At 46.6% G+C, this 17,553-nt stretch overlaps 1 protein-coding gene across 1 annotated transcript in view; it reads left to right on the forward strand.

Annotated features, from left to right (window-relative positions):
- Positions 1 to 17,553, forward strand: part of LOC146186777 (uncharacterized) — a 63,705-nt gene that overhangs the window by 10,395 nt on the left and 35,757 nt on the right. The window contains exons 4-8 of the mRNA XM_084607398.1: positions 2,188 to 2,484; positions 8,380 to 8,534; positions 10,704 to 10,856; positions 12,074 to 12,206; positions 12,391 to 12,536. Coding sequence (XP_084463524.1) covers positions 2,188 to 2,484; positions 8,380 to 8,534; positions 10,704 to 10,856; positions 12,074 to 12,206; positions 12,391 to 12,536 — 884 coding nt within the window. The remainder of the gene's footprint in view (positions 1 to 2,187; positions 2,485 to 8,379; positions 8,535 to 10,703; positions 10,857 to 12,073; positions 12,207 to 12,390; positions 12,537 to 17,553) is intronic.

The raw sequence follows: 17,553 nt of genomic DNA on the forward strand, positions 1-17,553 counted from the left end.
GATCGCGAAAGAAAAAGAAGCGGCGATCCCAGTGGCACAAATGCACCCGTGCTCTGAAAATGCGCGTTTGGTGCGCCAAGCGTAAGGAACGAGACAGATCGTTCAGCAAAGCGAGCAACTTGGGCTCGTCTGTTCTTTCACGCACAAAGTGGAAAGAAAGGTCTCGTAGAGAAATGGACAGCCGAGGCTGTAGCGGAGGGAGGAGAGCCAAACCGCCCGAATACTGCTACGCATTCTGCCGCTTACGGAAGAGAGCGGCACAATGCGAACTCGGATGCTTTGAGCCGTGCATTCGAGACGTAGCTACCTCCAACGAGCGTTTCGTCGCTAACGGTAACTTGTAGGCAGATCGGGGCAAAATTAAATGACCTCCTTGCTTCCTCAGTTGTGGTTTACGGTCTAAGTGATTTCAAGGAGACTTTTTTCCATTACTGATTATTAATCTTCTTTGCTATTTAATGTATCCTTAATGCGCAAAATTGTTGTTTGAACCTTGTGTACTGCATCCTATACACTTGTCTCTTGTTGTAGTGGGAGCAAAAAGGGGACAACAATTTAGCTAACTGAATTTGAAATTTTGCCTCTGTCTGGTGTTTGACGGGTGACCGAGGGTACTTGCTTGAGTTGGGTGTTGCCTGTTGTCGGTCGGTTTTGCAAGCAGCAGAACAGTTTACCGTTACCAGTGGCGAGTTGCAAGGGCATCGGAGCGACCCGAGTGAAGTTGATCGGCGTGCCCCGGCAACAAGGCTGTCGGCAGAGATCCTGACCTGGCGAGTGGAACCCAAGGCACGTGAGGCTACCTGGCGCCCGGACACTGTACGTGAGCTTGGAGGAACCTGGCGAACGAGCGCGCCCGGCATCCGAGCCACATACGAGCAGCTCGTCTTCCCGGCGCATTGTCTGATGGCGGGGGTGCTGTTGTGCCCGGCCAAAGCCGCCTAGAAATTCAGCCGGACGCCAAACTTCTTCGGCGAACGCCTCCTTCACAAACTTTGGATACTTCTCTGCAAAGCACCAATGCACTGGAGGCGAGCCGTACCAAAGGGACAGAAGCGACGTGTTTTAACATGCGCTGAACGTCCAGACAGCACGGCGCGCCGTGGCCCTGACGGTGAACCCCTTCTCGCCCCGCGGCATATTTGAAGCGAGAGCGCAGCAAGCTCTCCCATTGGCCCTGCGAAAGTGCTGCCATCGGATTGGACCATTTTGAGCGTCAACGGTTCTCGGCAACGGAGTCTCAAGTGCTTCCGTTCGAGACTCCGAGTGTGAGTTCGTCACTAGCTTCCATCGGGAGCAGTTCGCCCCTGACAGTGCGGACGCGGCGGAATCTCCCCGGCCGTCGCTGCGCGAGAACAGTCGCGTATGGCTATGTTAGCTTTCGGCCCCAGAGCCGATCTTGTTGTGTAATGCATGTAAATAGTGTATAAAGCCTTTTCTTCATCTCACCAACGCCGACTCGGATTCATCGCTACCGCCCAGGGAGCTGACAGCCCTCGTTCACGAAACGGGTGACGAGCGCTGCGTTACCAACTCCTTGGCACAACCCTGTTGACGGTGGGCTACTGTGTGATAACCCCACCGGCACAACATTGGTGGCAGTTGCAGGATCCTTGGCACAACCCTGTTGACGGTGGGCTACTGTGTGATAACCCCACCGGCACAACAGTGTGCGAGCCTTGTTTGTTTCGCTTGGCACCGGAACGTCTTTTATTTCTTCGAAAATCTACTCTCCCATGCTCTACCTTAGTTTTTTTTATTTCTACATCACATAATAGGTTCTCGCTGTAGTTAGCGTATTTTGTGTGTTGATTAATTCTGAAGATGTGCTAAGAACTTACGCGCATTCACAGGAAATCAATAACAGATACGTTTAGAAGGTGAAGACGGCAGTTTGAAGCACGGTTTCAACTGAATTTTCAACTTCCTATATCAGATTTGTGCCTTTTACGTGGCATGAAGTCAAGGTTCAGGAAGATAATTGCAAAGTATCTGATAGCGATTGTTCGGGAATAAGGTAGCACGATCGTGCGAAATATACCCGTCAAATTATCAGAGTAATGAAAATAAAATAAATGCACTGCAAAAATGTATGCACATTTCCTCTTTCTATTGGCGCCACACTATTTTGGCTAGTGCCAAACAAATGCTATGTCCGTCTTTATCCTCCATGTCTTTTTCATTTCGCAGAAAGCAGCGGTTGGAGCTCAAAGATTGAAGACACTTGCGAAACGGTGGAAATGCTTGATTTCAAGCCGAAATTTCAAGTGCTGTCGTATCCGCTCCCAAAAAGTAGAAGGCTCGGTCCACAAAGTATGCCCACAGCCTACCAAGCCTTCAAATACGGTCCTCCGTACGACCAAGTTTTCGTAAAATACAGTGCGGATGCAAACAGCACCCGAGGGATTCCATGCGACATTTTTCAAAGCTGCATAAATGAAGCCTACTTGAACTACTCTCTCCGTTCACATGTTTACTGGGGACGCAGTAAGTATTAAGTATTCCAATGTTCTGATATGCACAGAAGACAACTTTGTGGTCAGGAAGACAGATTATTAAAGGGAAAACTTTAATTGCCTGATGAGCTGCGGGAGCAGGAAGTGTAGACAGTAAGCCAAAATTATTCCTTACAACACGGTTTAGGTGTCCCTAGAAAAATTGTGACAGATACTGCGTCTTTCCTTTCCTGTAAAATGACAATGATAATTTGTTTACAGGAAATGTAAGGCGCAGTATGTGTCACACGTTTTTTTCTTCGGGTATTAATAATTGGTTCATAGGAAGGGAACGGCGCAGTATCTGTCACACTGGTTTATGTAGGCACCTGAACCGCGCCATAAGGGAAGGAAGGAAGGTGGGAGTGAAAGTTTACAGAGAGAATGAGGAGCCGTAGTGGAGGGCTATGGAGTAATTTCGACCAAGTGGAGATCTTTAACGTGCGCTGCCATCTGAGGGGTGGTTGTTGCTGGGACTGGTAGGTCAACGCCGCTTGCGGTGGGGGCTAGCCATCCACCGAATTTTTATCTGTTGTAGGCCGTCATTGCACCCGCCACCGCTTAGGTGGTGCACGACGGCTGTTGCGGCGCGCGTCTTTCTCTCCCTCTTCTTTTTCTTACTTCTCTACATTCTTCTGTCCGCACGAGGACAGAAGAGAGAGCCCCGCCGGGGTGGTGCAGTGGTAAGACGCCCGACTACTGTGCCGGAGTACCCGGGTTCGAACCCGACCTCGGCGGCTGCGTTTCGATGGAGGCGAAACGAAGAGGCGTCGTGTGCTGTGCGATGTCAGCGCACGTTAAAGATCCCCAGGTGGTCGAAATTACTCCGTAGCCCTCCACTACGGCTCCTCTTTCTCTCTATCCACTTTCACTCCCATCTTCCTCCCTTCCCTTACGGCGCGGTTGCGGTGTCCACAGAAATCAAATGAGACAGTTACCACGCCTTTCCCTTCCTATAAATAAATCAGTTAAATCAGAGGTGTCCAAAGAAAACAAGTGAGAAAGTTACCGCGCAAAGTCAAGGAGAGTTTAGCTGCTGACGAACGGCACAGAACAGAAGAATGGAGAAATTATCTTCAGATCCCGAGGTAGTCGCTGCTTTTCGCTACGTATATCCAGGCATAGCAGAACTAAGCCATGTTTAATTTTTATTTCCTCTCTACTTTCTCGCTACTGTCCGCACGAGGCAGCGGAGGTGGCTCAGCTACAGAGCCAGTAGCAGGCCCGTGCACTTTCTTTTCCTTCTTTCTGCAGCCCCAACACACATATCGCACAGCACAGGGACACCCTTTCGTTTCGCCTCCATCGAAACGCAGCCGTCGGCGATCGGGACCGAACCCGGGTACTCCGGCACAGTATTCGGGCATCTTAACCCTTCACCACCGCGGCGGGGCAACCTTTAACACCCATTATTATTATTCCGTAAAGCTAATAAGTCTTCCTTCACTATCCCCTTCAATTAGGGCGTGGTGCAGGTGTCCTCCAAGAAGTGTGACATAGTCCACCGATACTTTTTATTTGATTTAGATATTGGAATAGAATTAGAATATTAAGAAGTGAAGAAATAGCAGCGAAAATATACGGAGATTTGGTATGAAAATTGTGATGTAAATGTTCTTTGTGCAGCGTTCAGTGTGTTGCGCTGCTCATTAGGCATCTGCTGAATATTAATTAGTTAAGTTGGAGCCTAGCTTGTGATAGGAATTGAAACCGACAACATATGCACCTCCAATTGCATGCCGTGTAATGAGCTTTATTGTAGGGTAAGCTCGTTTACTAGGGCAAGAGAACAGCTTGCGTATCGTACCAGCGCGCTGGCGACAGGTCATCTTTTTTACAACCACCCCCGCGAGAAGAGGGAGTCATCCTAGCGACTTAAGGGGACAACAGTACATGTCGGTCGTAGCACGGTTTTAAGCGAGGGACTGGGACAGTCTCGCCAACGTCGTCGAAGGTCTGGCGAAGGCGGGACGGGATCAACTATGTAGTTGACGGGTGAAGTGAGCTCAAGGACGCGTTAGGGTCCATGGTATTTCGGCAGTAGCTTGGAGGAGAGGCCAGGTGATGTACAAGGCACACGTAGCTAAAAACGGGCTTGTGAAAGAAAGCTGTCAGCGGCGTGAGCGGCGTCAAAACGACTTTTTTGTCATCCCTGATCGAAAGACGTCAACGAACGGGCGAGTTGCCTAGAGTCCTCGGCGTGTCTAGAGGCTTGAGATACGGTGGTCTTCAGAAGAATCGTACCGGTAAGGGAGCATCGTGTCGACTGGTGAAGATGGCTCAGATCCATATAATAGGAAAAATGGCGACAATTACTTAGTAGTCTCCGTAGCTGTGTTGTACGCATACGTGGCGAAGGGTAGCAATGTGCCCCAGCTGGAATGGCCTGAAGCCACGTACATTGACAACATGCCGCCTAGTGTTCGGTTAAATCGTTCGGTCAGATCATTATTCTACGATTGGTAGGCTGTAGTAGTGCGATGAATAAAATTGCATTGTCGCAGGAGGGACGAAACCCCTTCAGATAAAAATACTACTACGGTCGCTATTAGTTCCCGCGGCACGCCGTGACGAAGTATGAAGTGGTTTAAGATGAAGGCAGCAACATCGCGTGCCGTAGCAGCAGGTAGACGGGCGGTTTCGTCGTACCGTGTAAGATGGCCTACCGCTTCAATAACCCAGTGGTTTCCGGCTGCAGTGTAGGGAAGTGGACAGTAGGAGTCAATGCCGACTTGGTCGAAAGGCCTGGATGGACAAGGAAGTGCCAGCGTGCTGGCACCAGGTCGTCTTGTTCTTTACAGACTTTTATGGAAAGCGTGTATTTCAACCGAAAAGTGACCCTGATAGATTATGCGTCTTCACTTGCCCCCAAAAGCAAGCAAACTAAAGAGATTTACCCGCTGCGACCGCTCAGTGGTTAGAAGCTCGGCTGCTGGACTGGGGTACCCGAGTTCTAGCCCCTCAACAGAGGCCCCGTCTAATAATAATAATAATTGTTTCACAGGAAGGTAAAGGCTCAGTATCTTTCACACTTGTTTCTGTGGACACTGAACCGCACCGTAAGGGAAGGTCGGAAGGTCGCAATTAAAGTGGGAAGAGAGAAAGAGGAGCCGTAGTGAAGGGCTACAGAGTAATTTCGACCACCTGGGGATCTTTAACGTGCGCTTACATCGGACAGCGCACTCTTCGTTTCGCCTCCATCGAAATGCAGCCACCGAGGCCGGGTTCGAACCCGGGTACTCCGGGACAGTAGTCGGGTGTCATACCACATGCACCACCCCGGCGGGGCAGGCCCCGTCTCCATGGATGCGAAACGCAAATTGTTGCTAAAATCGATGCAAAATCACCCTATAATTTGGGTCCCAGCACACACGTCCGTCCCCGGCAACGAGGCGGCCCATGATTTAGCCCGATATTTCTACTTCCGGGCAAACGCGGAACCGCCCGACTGCCAGGCGATGAACGAAAGTATGCAAACCTATAAATAAATAATCGAAAATTATAGATTCGGAAGGCGTCTGATGCGGCCACCGGATCCTAGCTTAAATAATAGAGGCCACAGCCAGGCGGCTATTACAAGCCGGAAATTTCCCAAACCCTGTCTGGTTGTTTCACACCCAGATAGATAAGAAAAAAAAATGTAAAGCCTGTGAAGCGAGGGGGACCCTCGACCATATACTTTGGGAATGCCCTAAGTCTCCGGGCGCTAGGGACAACATAAAAAGTAGAGAAGCCTGGGTAACCCTGCTGCGAAGCGACGTGCCAGCTAACCAGAGCCGCGAATAACCAATGTATATTCGCTAGTCCTTAGTCGCGAAGGTTCCAGCCCCCGTTCCTCAGGCCTGCGTGCCAGGAGCGGGGAGTAGGGGGCCTCCTAAATCGGTGGAAATTAAAGTTTTAATGAATCAATCAATCAATCAATCAATCAATCAATCAATCAATCAATCAATCAATCAATCAATCAATCAATCAAAATCGCCAGGGGGTCTAAATTAGTTCCTACCCCTTCACTGCTGAAGCTGTTTTTTTCTTTCACTTCCATCTTCCTTCCTTTCCTTATGGCTCCGTTCATTCGTCTGGGGAGAAGTGTGAAAGATACGGCGCCTTTTCTTTCCTATGAACCTACTTACATTTACATTTTTTTTGAAGACGCTAAGCACTGCCATATTCTTTGGCAGTCTCTCAAAGTTAAACCGCCAAGCAAAACCATGCCAAATCAGGCAAAACATTGCTTTCGTATGCCTTAATTAAGCGTAGTTAAACCCCGGTTGATCTTAAGCGTGACCGGAAAGGAGGTGGGTGTTTTTTCTTTAACAAAAACGGACCATTCCATCTCCACTGCTACAGCTTTCTTGAGACTCCGTAGTTCTAAGCGAAATAGTATTTCGCAGTAATCAGTTGCACGATATAAATTGACGTCTCATTGCATAGTATTTGGTGCAACTAGAAGCTTTAAAGTTAAGTGTGACCCTCTCCTGTAAACGTGTTTTTTGGATGTCGCTTCCAGACAATATGTGTCTGCAGATTGTTAGAGAAACAGAGGGAACACTTCGTTCTCCTCGACTCAGTATACCACGTGTATCGCAGTGTATGATGCAGCCGTATTAGTTTACAGGGTTTATCACATCCTGCAATGTGTAATTATTGACCCAAGCTTCACAGCCTTACACAAGGGCTGCGTAAGTATGGGCCAACACAATGATATTACGGGGAAAACGTTGTGCTGAGGCACGTACTTGCCGACATTTCCTGTGAAAGGAAGAGCGTCTTCCAGGACCAATGCCTGCAGTCATACGGCATCCAGACTTTTACACAACACAGGACGAGGGCACAGTACGCGCAGTGCGCTTTGCTCAAAATAAATGGCCGCCATGTTACAGTTTCTAATAATTCCTACGCACACGAGAACCAGAAAAGCTGCCCGTTTTAAATACGCTCATATAAACAAAAATTAGAAGGTCTTTAAGGAAATTAAATGCTCGCCATGGTATTTAGGTTTTAAATACTAGTTACTTGAGTGTTAAATGCATCAGCTCCAGATTTAGGTTTTAGTGCGGTGATATAGCCCAGGCAAACTCAGGATACAATCCGGAAACACGCCATTAATCCGTCAAATATTTAGGAGAATCCGCAGACGTAGGTACAAAATATGATAGCCTGAGCGTCGCCATACGGCGCAAAGGAAAGCCATACAACTTCCTTATAGCTACCTGAATGCACAATGTGCACAAAAAAAAAAAGTAGGATAAATTGTCCTTTTTAGCAGTATGGTCACGCCCGCTTCAGGGTAATTTGCAAATCAACTCTGTGGATAGCAATGAGTGTAGCTTACGGTACTTTTTATGGCAAGCAATGTTTCAACCACTCCAAACGTCTTTCGAGACGATCGAATCCATTAATGATGCCATTATTACAAAATACTGCATCGGTTTGAGCTATAGTGCGGAGGGAGAGAGGGATGGTTCACGAGCGGTGAAACACGTGCTGAACAATTTCACGAGAAAGCGTCACGGACGCACTGCCACGTAAGCGCGCGCTCTCAGTGCGGCCAGTACTCTGCAGTCAAAGTAGAGATTTCAGGAATCAATGCTCCCTTGCGGAAGGAGCCCACACGTAGATAATTTTTTCGCTCCTCTTTTTTGTTGTTTGCTTCCAATTTTCGAGACATATTAGTTCATACTGCTTTTGGCAGCCCTCATAGAGACAATGTAATAAATGTAATTTATTTAATGCGTAATGGAATACATGTTTTGTCTGGTAAACGTGTTTATCGTACCAGTAGGAACATTAGAGCGCCACGCTAGAATTTTTTTTATTCCTCTCAAGTAACTCCTTTTTAGTTATGTTCTGACGCTTAAATGCCGTGTTTTTGTTTTTGACTCTTTAGAGCTGCCTTTTTCTTACCCAAGTGGAGAAAAGCGGGCCCCACTCTTTGCTGAAATGCGTGGACCGAACTTATATAACAAATCACTTGAAGAGCACGTGACGAAGTATTTTTCATGGTTTCAAAAAGACCCCGAATTCACAGATGAAATGTTTCAGGTTAGAGCTCCTTTTGCTTCTCTCATTTCACATACTGCACCCTCAGAAATGCGACTTCAAGGTTCTTGAGCGATTGTTTTGTACATATTCCCGCGAACTCTTGTATTCTTTATTTGTTGCTGCTGGCAGCCAGCCTTATCACTGTGCGTGTGCTTGTGTTCTTGTGTTGTTTGCTTATTTACGCTCAGTGTTACCATGACACGACTTTATCATTTTCTTTGTCGCTTAAGATGCATCGAGATACATCACGATTGGTTCCAGCATTCCACGCTCGTTTCCGCACTGTTCCACGTTGTTCTGGTCATCTTTCTTGTGTTTATTTTGACGCTTCCTCGCCGAATTTAAATTGAGCGCAGATGAATGCAACGGCCACTCGTAATCCGACGACAACCGAACACGCTTGCTTTTATCGCCGACGCCAGATTGATTAGTTCTTTGCGGGCTTGAGTCAGCCCTGTAAGGTATTTATTTCAGTGATGTTAAAGTTCATTCGTTTGTCGTCTACGGCATGGTCACAAGCACGTGCCATTTTGTGGAGGTGCTGGGTCTCAGTAAACATGACAATGCCCCTGAAGACGGAGCCAGCCGAGCAGTCACGGCTTCTCGTTTTCGTCCAGCCCCGTAAGCCTCCCCTCCTCCCTCCATGAACGACCAGATGAAGATGCGGAAGACTGGCAGACTGGATCGACATTTTCGAGCGTGTAGCCTCATTCAACGCTTAGGACGATTCAGTAATGTTGAGGCGAGTTCAGGGAGCTGCAGGGATCTCGTTTGAAAACTCTTGAGGCCTTTTTAAAGGATTGAAACACGTTCAAGTCTTTGCAATACGAATGCCTTTGCAAGCGTCGTTAGAAAAGGAAGATCACAGTGCCTCTTTCAATCAAGGATTCAACTTCCGAATGAGTCCGTTCTGGCTTATGTTATCTTTTCCGCTGCGCCGATCCCGGTATGTGACAGAGGGGACAAAGGTGAACCTGTTGATGTGCGATGCGAGAGACCAACTATTGGCGAGTCTTCTACGCCAGTCATCTGCCCCATCCCCATCGCCGTACTGCTCACGATTTGCGTCGTCCGGCAGCAGCTATGAGCGGGGAAGGTTCCCTAGCCGCTGGAGGAAGAACTAAACAAAAACAAAACAAACCCGGAATCTTTTAAGGTGCGGTTGCATCACGGAGAAAAAACGAAGATAATTCGCCGCCGACGACGAGTGACGTCGCTGCCGTTACGCCGACACTTCTTATGAAGAAAGAAGCCCTCGATGACCAAGCGGCCAGAATTCGAAGTGACACCTCCACCCAGCGATATCACAACGGCGCGCCCTTGTCACAACTTCACTACACAACGAAGCCGAGATCGAACACCGAAGCCAACATGCAATGCGAGGACACGAATAAGTTACCTTCGAGTTTCCGTCGACGGTAGCATGTTTACCGCCTCGTGGACACAGGAGAACTAACTACCCAGTCCTTAGTGGACTGTTTGTCGCCCAGCTCAGTAAAGGGACGACCACTGGGGATGTCCCGCTGATCAGCACACCTGACGGTAACTATATTATGCCGTCGAGGCGATGTACTGCAAGTGACAATAAATGGTCGGATGTATCCTACCAGTTTCGTGGTCCTACAGAACTGCTCGCGAGACGTCATCTTGGGTATGAATTTTCTCCGTGAACATCGGGCGATCATCGACTAGCATTGCAGTGCTTTCTTAAATGTTTGTTAAAAGCCAGAATGACTAGAAAACAATATTTTCACATATATTTGTTTATTTAGTCAAAATTAGCGCTTATTTGAAAATCAGCCGAATGTTTGCAACGACCATCATATGAGATGCAGTTGGTCACTGATTGCTATATTAAACCTTAAACCTATTGCCAGAAGGCAGCTAGAGAAAAGCTGATAGGTTTCCTTTGTGAGTTGTTAAAGTTTAAAAATATGTCTAAATTTTAACACCAATATTTTCCAGAAACCAACCGAAACCACTTATCTTTGGCGGTATTCTGTGTGTAGACAAATTTGCCTCATATTTTAACACTTAACAGCGCCTGCTACCTTGACTTGGTGCATTCGCGAGAGCTCATCTTATTGCAGTCTATTTATGCCGCTTTTTAACGCGGTAATACTGCAGCCCACACTGTGTATATTTTTGCTCGACGCCCTCATTTTTCAGATTCCTAAAGGACTGCATTGCAAGTATTTGTCCAAGAGGGCAATAGTACCAAGCATATCTACTTCCTTCAGTTACACCGTCGAGGAGACAAAATTTGAACTAGACGCCAGTGGTTTTCTGAAAGGAGGGTTTAGATACACTGCCTACAAAAAAGTAAGTTCTTACAGGGAGGGGGGGGGGGGTACTATGGCTCACCTTCTCGTTTTTGTATTGATCAGTATGTGTAGTTAGTGTGCGTAACTACACACTGCGTTCTATTTTTAAGAAACTGTTCTTTCGTAGCTACGTGGTAAAAGAATAACACCGAACAGTTGGAGCGGATTAATGAGAGAATTTCAGACCAAACGTTTGTTTTTATGTAAACATCTTCAATACTTGTGGATTCGTTTTGAATAAAAACGATGATCAGTGTTTACATGGTTATAATCAACCTGTATAAAAGCAGCAATAATACCAAAACAAAATTTAAGATTGAGTAGGTCATTTAAAGTTCAAAAATAAATTCGTGATGAGCAACACACCTTAGTGAGAACATTGATAAAACATTTCATTACCAATAAGCACTCAAGAGGAAGTATGTTGCTCTACAGGGCTGGTGTTGCCGCCTGCTCTGGACAACATATGACAACACATGAGCTGGCCTGCCGGTGCTTTGCATTACTTACGCAACTCTTTTAATGGGCTGATGGTTTAGCTAGGCCAGAAAAATTTAAGAGTTTTCAGACATCTTATAGTAGCGCGAACAAAAACACACACTACTATACTATAAGATGTCTGAAGTACTGCACCAACTAGGCCGACAACACATCTTATTTAAGAGTTTTCTTTAGGGAGATACAATATTGCGCATATATCTCGTGGAAATAATGAAGTATGTAAGCGGTACAAGTGCGAGCCTTGGTTGAGAGTCTGCAGGCCAGTCTGAATACTTTGAAGCGGTAAATTTGAATTCAGCGCTTACGGCACCCCCACAGACCAAAGGGTGTAAGAGAAGACTCCTGGTGTACCCCTCAGCCTGCAGAGGTTAGAGCTTCAGGTATGCGTCCGCCGGCCCAGCACTGGTTCGCTTAGAAGCGAACCACATGTGTTAAAGGCTTCAGAAGAAGGTGTTACACTCGCAATGATTGTGAAAGCGAGCTGAGTCATCACAGCGATAATGGGGAATGCAACGCCGCGTTATGAAAAGTAAATCAACACACCTGTCTGAATTCTCGTGCCGCCCTTGCCATTTCAACTAAAGGTTTCGGGGCAAGATTTACGTGATGCGTGGGTTATCTTGAACGATTGCTCATTAAATTCGTTCTTTAGACTGCGTGTAGAATTTCGACAGTAGATGTCACGGTCACTGATTAGTTGGGAAACAATTTTAGGTTTGGTACGATGGTGAATCGAGACTGGCCAGAATTGATATGAGACCCATCGCACAAGACTTGGAGGTACTTGGCATAAAAGTTGAAGGAGACACGGATCATCTTGTTTCTGCATTATTCGACTTCAACTCTGGTAAGAAAACTTTAAAGAGCTTCACGCTAACGTGAAGTTAGGCTTCCCGCATGTATAACTTGCCCACCCGTTGTTTACAGACAAGAGGTACTCTGCTTTAGACATCCTATTCTCATTCAACCCCCTTTTCTTTTAGCGATGAATTATAAAACATAGGCACTAAAGATTATTATCTGTATTTCAGGATTCACCTACGTTTCATACATGCCACATGGTGATTGCACTATGCTAAAAAGCAACCAAATATATTTCTTTAAACATGAAAATGGCAGCCTTAAATCCTCCGAAGAACTTCTAGGCATAACCTTAAATCTACAATACAAAGGGAAGGTAAGTTCGAATAACTACGTATGTTTCTCTCTGTTAAACAAAATTTTGTATTCATATATGAGTTTGAGATCCTACAGTGCCCGATTTCTCTATCTCAACTGCTGATTCCGCAGCTCCAGCACCAGGATGTTTAAACTGTATCTCTACCAAGATTGTGCGACCCTCACTCCCAGAATGAAGTACTGGCACATCGTACTAAATCGTACTAATAAGCGGACTAAATCTTGTCATTATGCTTACCGCATGGGTTTGACCGCGAATGAAACATCTACTACGTTTCCACTTAGTTACTCGGTAGATTGATTACATTTCCACGAAACATTCAAAACTCTGTAGTTTTTTTAGCAGCCGCCGGCATGCGGCCTTATCACTCTGATTTTGGCGCGCGGATCGATTCTGTATTCTCTGTTCATACTTGTTGTCGTGAGACGTACCTTTACCAGTTTCTTCGTCGCGCAAGATGCACTGAGATGTCACTCGAAGATTCCGGCCACTCGTGTGTGTTTATGGAATGTTCCAGGTTGTGCTAGTTACCGTTTGCGGCTTTATTTCAAGTTTCTCAGCCGCCTTTAAACTGAGCGTCGACGGGTGGGACGGGTATTCTCAGTTCGACGACCAGAGAACATGTTTGTTGCTATCGGTGCCGCCGAGTTGTTTAGTTCTCTTGAGGGCACAAGTAAGCCTAATAAAGAGTGGATTTTGGTCCAACTACACCTGTCTTCTCTTTTGGTGCCTACGGCCTTGTCACCACCACGTGACAATATAATCATTCTACGGGAGAATTAAAGCCGTAAACTACCCGAGAGGTTTAATATTTTATCACTTGAATTTTACGCGTAGATAAGTATTCAGAATTCCAACTTCCTTCCGTTTCCCTTTTAAATATGCGTGCGAATAAAATTTGGGTGTATTCACGCTTATTGCACATTACACAAATCCGCTGCATTGGATCAGTAGTTAGGGCGCTCGACTACTAAGACGGTTCGGTCCTGGCAGCGTTGTCATGTGTCTCGAGCTTATCTAGACGTCATACTTTAATGCACACGTCGGACGCCACATAAATACCTCTGGCACGCCTTTCACAGTTCTCGCTAATAATAAATGCCGTATATAATGGCTTTGTGAGTGCAACTCTAATTAAGCTACCAGAAATTCATGAGGCGTCACATATGAGCGCTGCGCTAGATTTGGATATTTTATACCACGTAACAGCAGCCCGAACAGCAGATAAAAGCCATAGTTTTAGCTCAGACTGGATAGGGAAGACAAAACCCATATATGGCTGTACTCTAGTGAAAGCCATCGCAATCAACTAGCATTTGAAAATTAGTTTGTTCAAAGGAGTGCATACTAGAAGATGTCACTCATTGCTCAGCCCTCAATCGTCACAGTGCAATGATCTCCCACACGGTGCTCTTTGCGGGATTGCCCAGGGTACATTAAGTGTTGCGGACACACCGTTAGTGAGCTACCTCGTGAAGCTGCGCAGACTTCTTTTTGAGATAACGACGACTCCAGCGGCAGAGAGCCGGGTAATTCGCTTGTGTTTTCAGCGTTCTCGTAACTCATTTATTGGTCGTTTACCATGCGATGGTCTTAAACTGTGTTTATTTTCATTATGTACTAGCAAAACACTGGGCTCTGTCATACTAACAGCTATTGTGTAGCGAGAGCTACATTAGGCTACCAGTCGAGCATGTGCATGCGTGGCACCCAAAGAGGAGGAGCTGATGTACCGGCGCAGCGGGGGCCGCGCGCACACATCACCATCGGAGCCGCGCTTGATGTCACGTGGATGTCATGAGCTAGCTATGCGTATAACAGCGCGCGAGCAACTGCGTGTATAAACAGAGGCGAGGCACGGCAGCCGCAGCACAGTCGTTTCGCATGGAGAAGGAGAGTTGGGCAGCTGCCCAGCGGTGGTATCGACAGGAGAGGCTCCATTCCTCGGATCCAGTAGTTGCCGCCTTGAAATTGGTCATTCAGCAAAGAAATAATGAATACTGAAAGGCCAAGCGAGCAGCAGAGACACCTGAACAGAGAGAAGAACGTCTCTCCAAGCGGGTGCGGCGGAATACAGAGCGTAGCAGGCCGCATATAGCAGCTCAGATGGAGCCTTCGGAAGATCAAGGGCAACCGACGAAGGCAACAGAAGGGGATGCAAAGGCCAGTCGTGTAACTGATCATACCATTCGCCTGTCGAAACGGCTGCGTGTTACCATACTGATTACCGTGCCCACGTATTTCTGTGCAGGAGATAAAAAACAATGATATGTGACGGACGATGTATAGTCATTGATAATTGTTATAAGCTCAGCAATAGGCTCGGCAACATGCCGAAATCAGAGGAAAGTAGTTCTTGCTACGTATATCCTGGCGTAGCCGAGCTAAGCCACTGCCAATTTTTTTCGTAGTATTTAAAGACAGAACCAGGTAGAGAATGAGTGCTTGTATGTGTGTTTGTTTTTGGGTTTAACGTCCCAAAGCGACTCAGCCTACGAGAGACGCCGTAGTGGTGGGCTCCGGAAATTCTGACCACCTAACGAGCACTGACATCACACAGCACACGGGCGCCTTGCTTTTCACCTCCATCGAAAAGCGGCCGCCGCGGCCGGGATTCAATCCCGCGTCTTTGGGCACAGAAGTCGAGTGCCTTAACCACTGCACCACCCCGACGGGGTGTGTGTGTGTGTGTGTGTTTGTCTGTCTGTGTGTGTGTGTGTGTGTGTTTGTTTTTAGGTTTAACGCCCAAAGCGACTCAGACTATGAGAGACGCCAAAGTGGAGGGCTCCAGAAATTTCTACCACCTGGAGTTCTTTAACGTGGACTGATCGTAGAGCACACGGGCTCCTTGCTTTTCGCCTCCATCGAAAAGCGGCCGGGATTCGATCCCGGGTCCTTGGACACAGAAGGCGAGCGCCCTAATCACTGCACCACCACCACGGCGGTGTGTGCGTGCGTGCGTGCGTGTGTTTGACGGGTGAGTGACGTTTGCGGCGTGTTCGGGATGCCATCGTGGCCTTGATGCCTGTTAAAATCACGGGAGACGTCCTCATAGAGCATGCAGAAAGGAGGAGCCAACCTACAGATGTAGTTAGGGACTACACACGTCTCTTATGGACGTATCAAGAAGAGAGTGGGGGCATTTCAGAGGCAACTACAACTCAAGAACACAGCGGCAAATTCTCCTGTAAGGAGGATCTTACAACTGTGAAATCGCAAGGAGCTGGTAGTGAGTAAGGGATTAACCACGCATATAAGTGGCTAGATTTCTTTCGAGGTGCATTTACAGCTCTGTTGCATATACTCACCAATGAGTGACTCTATGAGAGTTTGCAAAGTATGCATTCTTTTTGTTGGAGTCTGCACATATCGAATGTCCTTTGTCGTGGATGTGTCTTCAGGCAAAGATAGAACATGTCAAGTGGCAAGGACTTCGTCCGAGCTTGGCGATGACCTCGTGCAGCCTTCGCCATTACATTTTAAGCGGGGTAATTACGGCACTGTGCATGGCTGGCTGCCGCCCTTCAGCATATATAGTGAGGTAATGGGCGGGACATTCGGAGCGATTTTTGTAAAGATCGCCCATTTGATGAGTTAATTTTCACTGAACGCATGGCGCTCAGCGCATAAGCAGGCGAAGGCTAAGAAGAGGATGATAGACAATATATCGCATGCTCTCCTTAAACTTCCTGCGCTAAGCTATATTCCTTCTACTCGATCATTCACTGTATCACGTATGTAAGGTACGCCTTCAGCGATCTCCTAGACAACTTTTTGGAGGCGATGTAATCACACAGCAGACCCTGTACATCGGTCCCATATTTTTCAGCTAGCAACGTGGTAATGGTTAAATATCTATTTATTTCGCAGTCTTAATGAATTGCACCACATGAGATAGGGAGATAAATTTCTGAAGTGGCGCGGTGGGCGGAAGATGGCTTCCACCTGGGCGGACCGCACTTGCAGGTTTTTGCCCCAGAAGGAAGGCAGGCGAAGCTGGATGGCTGCAACGTCCCGTGGCTTCGATATAGCGTCAAGTGAAAGGTCGCCTAAAACCAAACTGCTCGTTCCCGGTTGTCGTTATTGTTTACTTATAAACATGCCATATACCCATACATGGGGAATGGCCAAGAATCGGGCAGCAGGGAGAGATTTAGATGTATATGCTTACATGTCTAAAAAGAAAATGATTGCAGGGGTAGAGGAAAAGAAATGAAAAGGTTAAGTAAATTAAATTAAAAAGTAAAAGTTATACTGCACATGGAAGACTGACGCAGGGACTTGTAGAACAAGTAATATTAGAAAAGATTAGTGAGACAAACCATTTAATTCCAGTAAAAAATTTGCATGGCGCTAAAGACAGACCTCAGACTGTGGCCAAGGAAGGTGGCACCAAATTATAATAACATTGGGCTACTTACACTGACGCCAAGCTGGGGCCCTATTTTCAACACACATAGCCGCCGTTCAGCACCATGTTGTTTCTCTGATTGGATGTTAGAAAAGTGACGTGTTTCAAATTTGTGGCGAAAAATTGCGGTCCGTCGAAACGGCTTTTTGCGGTTACGTAAAAATGAAGTGAACGTGAAAACTGATTTTTAGCAGCGCTATTTATGATGTCTGGATGGTATTTATAAGTTATTGTGGAGGAAAAACAGTGGTATATATTTATTTATTTATTTATTTAGACATACTGTCAATCCACTGGGGATTTTAACAGGAAGGGCATTTAGCACAAAGCATATCAGGGTGAAAAGGACTACATGGCTAAAAATGTCAGATGCAGAGTGCGTAGTCTTAAAAGGAACTTAAAAGGTGAAACGAGGGGAATACAGTGTCACACTTCATTATACAGTTATACAGGGAAGATCACTGTTATACAACAAGATCACTGACGCCTGGCAAACATGATCACACTAATAGGTTAGGCATGGCCCACATAGCATCACACAGAAACAATATGAACAAAAAATGTAGCACTTAACATGAAGTCAACTATTTAGGATGACATTTG

Source organism: Amblyomma maculatum, chromosome 6 (assembly GCF_055883805.1).
Source record: "Amblyomma maculatum isolate TAMU_Amacu chromosome 6, ASM5588380v1, whole genome shotgun sequence".
Taxonomy (NCBI): Eukaryota; Metazoa; Arthropoda; class Arachnida; order Ixodida; family Ixodidae; genus Amblyomma; species Amblyomma maculatum.